Below are 12,539 nucleotides of genomic sequence, written 5' to 3' on the forward strand. Positions count from 1 at the left end.
ACACAGTAAAGAAGTATTCCAGCCCTTTTGCTGATGAGATCCAGGACTCCCTCACATCCAAAAGCACCCTTCCCACTCCAAAATCTACCCAGACTATCCCTCAGCCAGCAGTAAAATTCCCCATCAGTGGATATATGGAGAACCTGGGCTGAGGTGCCCCCCCCCCCCCCTGCTCAGGCTAATGAAAAATGGTGTAGAAGCTAACAAAGAAAATCATAGTACACAAGCATGAGCCACCTCAGCCCACAACGGCTATGAGAACTTTACAAGCAATAGAGGAAAATTCACTCTTCCATTCTGTTCTAGCTTCCATTTTCCCCCCATCCTCAAACTGCCAAGCAAATGCAAAAAAATAACCAGCTAGGTCACTAATGAATCCTTTCCTGCCACTGGACAGCTGTTAATGTTTAGTCATTATGCTAATAAGGACTTCAAAACCCATCTGCCTGGCACTAGAGGCCTAAGTCATTACAGATGACAAGGTGGGAAAGTGGGACTGGGACTGTAATAAGTCTTTGTAATAAGGAGCTTTCTTCTCAGAGACAACCAAGGGCATGTCTGTACTTGCAGACCGCAGACTTATATCACTTCCAGTAATTCTGTATGCTAGAGCAACTGTTGTTTCACTCTTCAGCAGTATGTGCGACCCACTTAGTTCTGTCCAAATTAGTGAATATAGCACAATCATTTGGGTAAGACAAAGTACCTGAGCACAACTTTACCTAAAAAAATTTAATTCATTGCGTTTGCATTAAAAGATTTTTTGTGCATCTTCTTACATACATACTTTAAGAATTTTAAACAAAAAAGCCTTTTAGGACACATTGAATAACTGATTTAAAAAAAACCACTGCTACAATAGTGTTGTCCTGACTGTGTACATAAATAAAGAGGTATAGGAAAATGTTAAAAACAAAAAACCTCCCTTCTTCAAAAAGATGGAAGAGTAAGATTGATTTTCTACACTTGTGACAATTACAATACTATTTTATTCATTTTAAACAAAAAAATAATGACTACAAGCTCCTAACATAAATGAGTAACAGAAAACACAGGAGCCTTAGAGGAAGTAAATGAACAAAAAGTAAAAACCTAGAATGCATAGAAATACCCTTGCTAATGACTAACATTTCTCTATGAGACAAAGAAGAGAAGGAACAATTGAATGCATGAAGATATGGGATATCCTTGACTGCCCTGTGATTTGACTACCACCAATGTATACCATGTCCCAACAGAATGTAGCCTTCAACCTCAAAAAAGTTGCTCATCTCTGCTCTAGATCTAAGCCTGAACATTTATTGGAAGCAGTATAAACCCCTCTGGATTTGGGTAAAGTTTAGGGTTGTTTTTTTTAAAACAGAGGTTTTCATTTATATCCTATATGTAGACTACTACTGAATATGCATTCCACAATTTTAGTTGAAAGTTGCCATATATGAGCCAGTGTTGTATAGTGGTTTGAGTGTTGGACTAGGCTGTTGGGAGACCAGTGTTCAATCCTCACTCAGCCATGGAAATCCACTGGATGGCCTTAGGCAAGTCACACTCTCTTTGACTCAGAGGAAGGCAATGGCAAACACCCGCTCTGAACAAATCTTGCCAGGAAAACCCTGTGATCGCTTGTTGTTTTTCTTGTATGCCTTCAAATCATTTCTGACTTCTGGCAATCCTAAAGTGAACCTATCACAGGGTTTTCCAGGGCTGAGAGTGTGTGGCTAATCTAAAGTCACCCTGTTGGTTTACATGGCTGAGCAGGGAGTCAAACCCTGGTCTCCAGAATCATAATCCAATGCTCAGACCACTATGCCACACTGTCTCCCTTAGGGTTATCATAAGTCAGCAATTACTTGAAAGCATGCAACAACAACAAAGCTGAGAATGTATAGACAAAAACCTGAAAACAATTAAATAAGTTGTGTACAAAACCCTTAGTTAAAGCCAGTTTTGTGGCATGTCATATATTCACCCAGAGTCTGCTTTTTCTGCCCAAACTTGACACACAGCTTACAGATGACTAAAAAAAATTAAGACATAAGGAAACCTCTTATGCCAGAGATGGGAACATACAGCTCTTCAGATGTTGTTGAACTGCAGTTTCCAGTATCATCAAACACTATGTTGGCTAGGGCTGCTGGGACTTGCAGTCCAACAACATCTGGGGAGCCACATGATCCCTACAGCCATTTTCAATCTTTTACCTATTCTCAAATGAAAACTAGAAACTTGAAATATGTCCCCAAAGCTGAAAGAAGTCAGTAAAAGTGCCAGAAGTGTGTGAATAACTTGACTATTCTGTACCTTCCTCCCCAGCACTTTTTTTGCTTACAACAGGGTGTCTTTTAAAGCAACATAATGATGGACAAGTGAAATAGTGTCAGATGCTTTGTCAGATAACTTTATTCCAATGAACATATCACACCATGACAAGGGTTTTTGATCAAGAAGGCTGAGCATGGGGATTTCAGAGAGAAAAGAAGACCAATTTTTGTTGAAAATTTACACTAGAATATGTTAATTATCAAAGAACCTCACAAATTATAAAACAGAATAGAACAGAAACAGAGCAGCATAGAAATCTATAGAATCAGAAACAGTGGCAGCACTTAACTAGAAAGGCTGTGAACTGAAGAGTATACCACTATAGTTGGGGGAAAGGGGAATCGGGGATCTTTAATCTCTATGGGCATGTAACAAAGAAAATAAATAGTAGCAGCTACTTAAGAATGGAAGAGGCAGAGCTCACAGAAAATAGGGTCCTCAAAAACTCAAACAGGATGCAACTGGTGGCCTTTTGAAAAAAAACAGGAAAGCAACAGGAGCAATTTTGGGCAAAAAGAGACTCATAAATTTGACAATGAAGCAGAATGATGGGGCTTTGGTCATTTTGTGTTAGATGATGTTGAGCACCCAGCTATTTCTTTAGTAATGAGAAATCCTCTCCTATACAGGTGATCAGCACTATCAACCCGGACAGCACCAACCATACATTCAGCTTTGTGCAGACACTTGGCTGCTTATGCATTGCAGAAATAACCCAGGTTGACACCACTTTAACTGCCATAGCTCAATGCTATGGAACTCTGGGGTTTGTAGTTTTGTGAGATATTTAGCTTTCTTTATCAGTGAGCCTAAACTACAAATCCCAGAATTCCACAGCATTGAGCCCTGGCAGTTACAATGGTGTCAAACTGGATTATTTCTGCACTGCAGATGCAGCTCTTAACCATGAACATAATCCAACTGAAATTAGGAATTCATAGATTCATAGAATCTTAGAGTTGGGAAGGTCTACAAGGGCCTCACAGTCAAGTCCTTTTTCATGCAGGAAGCTAAAGTATTCTTGCATGGGGCACTTATGGGAGCAGTCCAGAAAATATACCCATATAGGAAATCCTGCTTTCATATACAAAGCATCTTTGCTGGTTCCAAATGTAAATTATAGGTAATGTAATTCATATGTATGTCATTCATAAGATGTAATGACATACTGGAATCTAAACTACTGATAGTACCACACTGCTAGTTTAAAATCTATATGTGTTCAATATATATTTCTTGTATGTAAACGGTTAATTTGAACCAATTTATTTAACTGATATAAATAATCCAAATTTATTCAAATGTTAATTCAGACATTCAGGCTAGGAACCACAAGAAAATAATGTTATAACTTTCTGTTAGGGGTAAAATAAACCAAAGATTTGATAGAGTAGGAAATGTCTCATCTTTGTAAATGTCACCACCTCTGAGATTTGTAAAGTGTCATTCTGAACCAGAACCACATTTAGATAAAACAGTTCACCTAAGCAAAATGATAGATTTGCCTTTTAAATGTATTGCAAACACTGTGCTAAACCACAAATGTGAAAAATACACAGTGAAAAAAATGTCAAGGTTCAGTAAGATCCAGGCAAGTTAAACCTTAAGCAACTGGGCACATGGCCATGGTCAATGAAGAAGGAATCAATTCTGAGATTATCTCTGGAAATTAAGAATTTATAGTGTTCCCAATGATTCATGGTACATTTAAAAGGAAGAGTTCTTTACTAAATGGCTGCAATGTCAATACAGATATTCCTCTGTTAATGAAGTAGATGTGTCCCTAGGCATTACTTTTTTAATAAAAACTTTGGTACCTGAGGAAGAAATAATATGGAAAGAAGAGGGATAGGTTCCTTCACCACATACACAAAAAGTTTTATCACACTTTTCATTCAGAACCAAAATTAATCACATGTGAAATGAAGCAGCCAGGTCAGGTAAGGCTCACGTGAGTAAACAAAAACATTTATCTTCTAGAGACCACTTCAACTCATGTGGTGCTGGAGAATTTAAGCCCTTGTAAAGCCAGTGTTGCAAGGCACCCAAGCTCATTTTCATGAAGCCTAACTAAAAAGAGGAATGTAAGGAACTGGCACAAGGCCAGTCATCACACTTTAGAATAGTTGCACCTCTTTACCTCCCTGGTCAGTCTTCTAAATTCTACATTATTGTGTGATTTCATGGTAGCCTTTAGCTTTGGCTAGCAATACCAAGTCAGACCATTTGTTATTAATGGATTGTGGGATAAGTCCCTTGCACTTCACAAATGCCCCATACTGAAGCATATTAACAACAGGACTGGGACTGATAGTTAGTAATGCCGGCCTTCCCATAGCAAGACCTCATATTAGAGGCTGACAGGCTCTTACTAAAGACTGAGAGGTTATAAGGTTGCATTCACACAGCAGAATAATCCGTTTAACAGCACTTCAACTGCCATGGACAAGGCTATAGAAATCTGGGAAATGTAGTTTGTTGTGCCACCAGAAATTACAATCCCCAGAATTCGATAGTCTTGGCCATGGCAGTTAATGTGCTGTCAAACTGGATTATTTTTGTAGTGTTGATGCAGCTTAAGGCTTCTTCCAAAATGCATCCAGGGATAGGTTTGTTTGTTTGAAATACAATGCAAGGTCAAGGATCATCCTCCACTCATCTACTCAAAACCCATTACTGTCTCATCAACAATAAACCTGATAGCAACACCGTTTCTCATTTCCCTTATTCAGTTCTCACAGGCAACAATTACACTTCTCCCTCCACATTCACTGGGGTTAGGGGCACAGGACCCCCAGGAATGTGAGAAAAAACACAAATAACAAAACACTATGTTTTTACCAGGGAGTACACCTCTCTAGGAATCTCTAGGTCCTCCAGTGCGACTCTGTGGACAACATCTGCCACACATTGACCATAGAATTGTGCTGGAGGAGCTATAAATTCTTAGTGTAGTGTTCTCTCTAGGAATCTAGGTCCTTCAGTGTGACCTTTGATTAAAGTTGACCATAGAGTTGTGCTGGAAGACCTATATATTCCTAGAGAGAACATATTACAGCACATATGTTCAGAACTGACTAAATGGGGGACAGAAAAGTTATACACTGAGCACAGCATGAGAGAATGAATGAAAAGGAAGAGAGGCAGAAGTTACAAAGGAAATGTAAATAAAATACTGGTTTTGAAACAAGAAATAAAAAAAGAGAAAACTGAACACAAAGCAAATATGAAAGGTAAGAAATACATATATGATTTATTTTACCACAAAACCTCTGAGCCCAGTGGGGCAATATAACTTGGTTTTTATTTTTCAAACAGCAGCATCCCATGCCAAATAGCAAGTTGCTTTTGAAGCTGAGAGAACTTTAGAAAGCACTTTATGATAAAGACAAGGCTCTGCTATTCACAGCCAAGACACAAAAATCCCACTGAGCTAATGAGACCCCCTTTTGTGTGAATATAAGAGCTGTCTCATGTCTAAAAATCTTCCCACACAAATTGGAAGAAGCAAATCAGAAGATGTTGCAATTGCTGTTATCACTACTTTTAATCCTCCTATTTTCTTTTCATTTTGTTTGTAGCATTTTATCATGTATGAAAAATCCCCTTTTCCCTCAGTATTTAAGAAAGATTTAGTGGTAGTTTTACACATCCATCATCACAAGTTCCAAGTGTTTACTTACTCTTTTGGAAGGGTCTCACTGGAGGCTTACTAACATTTTATTGTTGTTGTTGTTGTTGTTGTTGTTGTTGTTGTGTGTCTTCAAGTTGTTTCTAACCTATGCCAACCCTAAGGCAAATTTATCACGGATTTTCTTGCCAAGATTTGTTCAGAGTTTGCCTATGCCTTCCTGTGAGGCTTCTGTCAGATTTGCGGGGGTCAGGCCAGGAGAAGTTACTTAGTTAATTAAGTTACTTGGTTAACGAAGTAACATATCCTGTTCTAAGTAATTAAGTTACTTAGTTATTAAATCAACAAAGTAATCTCTACTGGCCTGACCTCCCAAACTTGACAGAAGTAATGCATGGGCTGCCTGTAGTTAGTAAAGTTAAATATTCTTGGTATTAACTAATTATAGTGTGTAGTAAGTAGTAATTAATACATATTTAATACTAACTAGTATTAACTATGTATACTTAAATATGGTATAGTTAAGTATAGTATATTTAACTAAAGTCCAAAACACACTGCAGAAATAATCCAGTTTGAGACCGCCTTAACTGCCCTGGCTCAGTGCTAGGGAATCCTAGGAATTGTAGTTTATTGTGGCACCAGAGCTCTAAGACAAAGAAGGACAAATTTCTCACAGAACTACAGTTCCCAGAATTCCCTAGCATTGAGCCTGGCCTATTAAAGCACTCTCAAACTGGATTATTTCTGCAGTGTGTTCTGGACCTAGCTAGCCAATACAGAATACTGGCCAATACTATTAATTCTCTTGCTACTTTAGGTACATTTAATAAGGATTAAAGATATTCCGTAAAGGAATCTTTCAGACTTTCAAAATACTTTCAGATAACGTAATGCTGAAAACAATGTAATGTACTGTCAGATGATATATTGCACAAAAGAAAGTCTTTAAAGATAAAATAATACATCAGTGTGATGAGAAGAAAGTGCAGGAAATGGTGCTAATAAAGGCATGAAATGTTAGGTCAATCTTTGCTTTCAGTCTTCAGAACATACTTGGAATGATGAAAGTTATTGTAAACATGTCCCTGCTAAGTACTAAGCCATACAAGAATTTTGACCTCTCAGAAACTGAGTTTTCATTATTTATCTTAAATCTATCTAAGGCTCCAGAGAAATATTTGTAGGCACTTCAAAGATATGAGATGGTTAATTTTATACATACAGAGAGAGAGAGAGAGAGAGAGAGAAGGCGAGAGAGAGAAATACATATACAGTATTTTCTTTTCAATTGCAACATGAACAAAATAAGTAAGTAGATCAAAATGCAGTATTCTGTAATCCATTTTAAGGAATCGATGTGGAACAAAGATATATTCAATAAATTATATTAATATACCAAAATCTATTTTAGAGTATGAAATTATCATTAGGATTCTATAATGATTAACTATACTTGTTCATATTCAGAGAGGCCTTGATATCCACTTGGGTTTGGTTCCAGGAAGGATACCAAAATCCATAGATGCTCAAGTGTCCTTTATATAAAATGGCAAACTCAAGGTTAGTTTGTTGGGGGGGGGGGGGCATTAAATATTTTAAAGCCATGGATGGCTGAATCCATGGATGTAGAATCTGTGGACAGGGAGGGCCAACTATACTTAAATAAAGCTCAGCCATCAGAGGAAAGACATATAACTGCATCTCCTTATCAAAGTCAAGCCTATGATAAGGATTCCAGATATTCATATTCATATTTGATTTTAATAGGTATTTTCATTAGTATACTGATCTCATAGGAGGAGCATTTTACAGCAAAATTAAAATTGCTAGTGCAAGTATATATCTTAGTAGAATTTGCACTTGCTGTGCAAGAAATAAGTCATTAACTACATTGGTATTCCTATCTCCCAATCCGTATGCAGCCATCACTTCACATATTTAGAAAGACTGAGAGAAATTAGAAAAAAGAAACATCACTAAATCCTGGCAAAATGAGAGATAACTAAGCAAAGAAGTTAACAGTGTATTTTATGTGCCACAGTTTTAGTTGTATTGTCTATATATTAAGCCAACAATATCCTCCGTGTTTAATATACAATTAAATCTTCCTCAAGAATGAGATTACTAAATTGGATCAGCAAGTTACTATGCACAGTACAATTGGAAGTTCTCAAGTTACAAGTCTGTTAGATGTTGTAGCCAGTGAATGGCAAGATATTTTATACTCCTCAGCAAATTTTATTAGGTCTCCATAACAGTGCACTAGTCAGAAATCTCTGAGATTGCCAAATTCATCCACCCTGAAGTTCAAGTGCATCTAATAAATGTTATATTTAAAAGGACCACAATATTTGGGTACAATATTTTCTTGTAAGAAAATTCCAATTAAGAGACTTTTGCAAATCATCCAACTGTGATGATAGCCAACACATCAAAGAAGAAAGCATTTTTAATATTCTATAAAAATTACAAAGAGTCTTGTCGCATCTTTTTAAGACTAACAAATTTATTTGGTATGAACTTTCATGAACTCCAACCCACTTCACCAGATGCCTAAGCTGACAAGAAAGACACACAGCCAGACACAGACACATATGTATGTTCCCTTGATTGATAAGGAATGAGGGGGAAGTAAAATGCAAAAGGTACAAATATTGATCATTATCTTAACACTGGACATTATTTTTTTAAATGTATCTGGTTGGTAAAATGGGAGCCAGTATGATGTAGCAGTTTGAGCACCTGATTACAATTCTGAAGACTAGGGTTTGAATCCCCACTGAGCCATGTAAACCCACTGGTGACCTTGGGCAAGTCACACTCTCTCAGCCTCAAAGGAAAGCATGGGCAAATTCTGCCAAGAAAACCCCATTCATTATAGGGTCATCTTAGGGTCACCATAAGTAAGGAATGACTTAAAGCCACACAACAACACCAAAATTAACATCCTAATATAGATAAGCATATTATGCTTACTCAAATTACAAAATCTCCTAATGGATGATAATCAGTTGGACTAGGGAAAACAGAAATGCTAAACACAGAGATAATGAAAATTGCCAGAACAGTGGCCACTAATATCTCCCAAGATGCCATGAGACAATGTTGTTTTTCTAACAAGACTATCACTAGGTGGGGGCGGGGGGGGGGGGCAGAATACAAAACCCACATTTCATATTTTTTTTACAGCCTGGATATAAAATAGGATAGTGAATAAAATCTGAGGTTTGAGAGTTGAGATTTCCAAGCAGGGCACATAAAACTTAGAAGTGAAATTAGAGAACACAAGGTACAAAACATAGTGCAAAGAAGATGAAAAATAAATACAAGAACTTTTTTTCCCCTGAATTGGGAGAGAAGCTGAATTTCAGGCTGGGAACTCTACCATTAATAATACTGTGGAATACAACACACTTTGAAAGAAGCAGAGCCTGCAGAGAATGGACTGCATAACAATTCTCCCCATTAATTAGGGGCAAAATTGCAAAATATGGATACGGAATGATATTAACCCATGTAAGAACATGATTTGGAGCTAGTGTTCAAGGAAACAAAAAAACTGATTATCCACAGTGTGGGAGCAAAGCAGGATTTATCAGATAATAATGAGGATAGCTATCTAACGTGGAGGAAACAGATGATGAGAGATGATATATAAGGCCCATACAGACAGGCCAAAATAAAGCTGCTTCGGGTCACTTTGGAGGTATGCTGTTTAAATTATGCATGCGTCCTAAGAGTACGGAAGCCACATCAAAGCCATGATCCAGTCCTAAGAACCAGAGCGCAACTTTGGCGCAGCTTCTGGAGTCTTAGGATGCATGCATCATGTAAACAGTATACCTCCAAAGTGACCCGAAGCAGCTTTATTTTGGCAGTCTGTATGGGGCCATATATAACATTTAGCTAGTTAAATGGGTATATGGCAAATAATGCACAAGACATACAGCAAAGATTTGATGAACATTTTAGTCTATATTCACTAAGAGCCTGAAAAGGAAACAGGAAATCAGAATAACCGTGAAAGTTAACAGTGTTAAGTAATTCAAATATTCCTAATCAGAGTGATGGATACTAGGAACTGTTTCCAGTGATACCGTAATCCTGTGTACAACTGTGTTTCTTCTATGCTGAAGAAACTCACACTTCAGAGTTAACAAGTACACGACTTTAATGTTGCAGCAAGATTAAAGCCAAAGAGTCTTGTAGTATCTTAAACAAGATTATTGTGCCATAACCTTCCCAGGTCTAGTTGCCTCTTCACTACCTGATGCCTGGTGCCCATTAATATTTTTCCTACCTGAGACCATTGACAAGACGTTCCCCAGGCCAACTCCATGTACAGAGGTCAACTAAACTGGCCCCTCAATTGGGTTTTGCACCACAACTATGAGCAACAGGCTAGTTTGGGGTGAAGGACAAGAGACATGGTTAGAGGACTAAAGAATTTGTCTTCCTCTAAAGATGGTCTTCCTCTGATGAAGAAATAGGGCCAGATCTGCCTATCATGAAAATCTGTACCACACAAAACACAGTCTTTACATTCAGAAAAGAGCCAAGATAAAATGTTGTCTAGAGGTAGAGCTGGGCCACAGCCCCCCACACTTTCTGAAATGTGGAAATTATAGCAAGGGGAATGGCAACACATTTGACAATTGCTCCTGTTGGTGATGGCATCCGTTTATATATACAGCAAAGTGGAAACCTGGTACTTTTAAGGGAAGGGCATTTTGGGTTATGAGAGGCTAAAGTAATTGGCTGTCTAAATACCAGCTGTTGTGGTGGCCATAATTCAGCCAGTTTATTCAAAATAAAATTCATATTGGCACACACATACCCCATGAAACCCACTTCATAACAGCCAAAGATAATCTGGGAAGTGTATTCTGAAATGTTGGTCTTACTACAGGTTTGCTTTAGGGCTGCCATAAGTCAAAAATGACTTGGAAGCACACAACAACAATATACAGGAATAATAACGATACCAACAACTAAAACAGTGAACTGTATTAACAGATAACCTGCTCATTAAAACAGTGAAGTGTGTTAATAAACATGTATACCTGGGGGGCAATGGAAAAATAAGAAATGAAATATTCTACAATTGTTGAAAGCATCAAATTAATGTTTGGAGGAAAGGCAGAGATATATAAAACCCTGGTAAGCTAATGTAAAGACGACCATAAACAATGAGACTTCTGACTGGTGGTGCCTCAGGAGCATCACCTGCACAGGTGTTTGGTGGTCTTGATCAGTGCTGCCTGGTCCTTTGTGGGGAGGATCAGCCCCTTGAGCCTAGCCTGGGGGTTTCTACCCCAATTCTGGGGCCCATCTCCCCTATCAGTGGTGTCACTAGGGTTGACATCTCCTGGTGCAGTAACTCATGGTGTCACTTCCCCCACTGACCTCCTCCCATTACCACACCATACAGAATCCTTAGTTATCTTTTTTTTAGTACTAATGTTAACCCATAAAATCGCAATTCACATATATCACTGAATGTCACGGTAATCGTGACACAAACAACCGCCAAAATTAAAATGACAGTTTTCAACTACAAAATCATACGCACACCCTAAATGACTTCACATGTACATATACCTTCATGTGATTGAAGTGAACATTTGGTAAAAGGTGATGTTTTTAAAGAAAATTGTAAAAGAATTTTTAATATATATATATATATATATATATATATATATAAATAAATTGAAATTTGAATTTATTTATTTTTTTAAAGCCCACGGCTTTTCCTTTTTCTGCCCACAGAGCCTCAGCTCACTCACACTGATATTTTAGAGATACACTGGTGAAGGCCACAGTCCCTTTCTGCCCAAAGACCGATGTTTGAGGAGAGGTGGTGTCACCCTTCTCAGGGTGTCACCTGGTGCGGTCCACACCCCTCGCACCCTGTACACCTTAAATCAAGTTGGGAGGTTTCAGGTTTGGAAGGGAGGCTTAGGGGGGCTGATGGTACTCACTGTGAGGGTCACTCTTCTCTCGGACCCCGTCCACTCGGCCATCAGGGTTGATCCTGAGGAAGAAGCCCCCGTTCTTACAGTAGAGCCGCTTCGGGTCCTTGAAGTGCCCCGGGGGGTAAGTACCACCGCTGCCACCACCGCCATCATCGGGCAAGGCGGGGAGGGTGGTAATGCCCGCGGAGGCCCCTGCCATCCCTGGGGGGCCTCCCGCCGTTGCCGAGGGCTGCCCCCGAGGGGTCACCCTCCTCCTCCTCCCTTGGGGGGTCACCGCTCCAACCCCTCGCTGGTTGTCCCTGCCTCGGCCTCGGCCCCCCAGCCTCGCCACCCAACGGCTGCCCCCGAGGAGAGAGGCCCAGGGGCCACTGACACAACAGGGGTCAAGGAGGAGGAGGCAGAGAGGTCTCCTTGGAGAAGGGGCTGTGCTTCAAGGAGGCTCCCCTCTCCCTCAGTTCTGCTAGATCCTTCTTAGTTCTCCCTCAGTTCTCTCAGTTTTCCCAGAGTTCTGCAGTTCTTTTAGTTCTTCTTCAGTTCTCTGGGAGTTCTCTCAGTTCTCTTTCAGTTCTCTGGGAGTTCTCTCTGTTCTCTCACAGTTCTCCCACAGT

The 12,539-nt window shown here is 39.2% G+C and overlaps 1 protein-coding gene across 1 annotated transcript in view; it reads right to left on the reverse strand.

Annotated features, from left to right (window-relative positions):
• The window catches only part of FGF2 (fibroblast growth factor 2), a 26,163-nt gene extending 13,630 nt beyond the window's left edge, over positions 1-12,533 (reverse strand). Inside the window, exon 1 of the mRNA XM_042468426.1 lies at positions 11,938-12,533. Coding sequence (XP_042324360.1) covers positions 11,938-12,130 — 193 coding nt within the window. The 5' untranslated portion in view covers positions 12,131-12,533. The remainder of the gene's footprint in view (positions 1-11,937) is intronic.
• Between the last annotated feature and the right edge of the window lie 6 nt (positions 12,534-12,539).

The sequence above is a fragment of the Sceloporus undulatus genome, chromosome 5 (assembly GCF_019175285.1).
Source record: "Sceloporus undulatus isolate JIND9_A2432 ecotype Alabama chromosome 5, SceUnd_v1.1, whole genome shotgun sequence".
NCBI lineage: Eukaryota > Metazoa > Chordata > Lepidosauria > Squamata > Phrynosomatidae > Sceloporus > Sceloporus undulatus.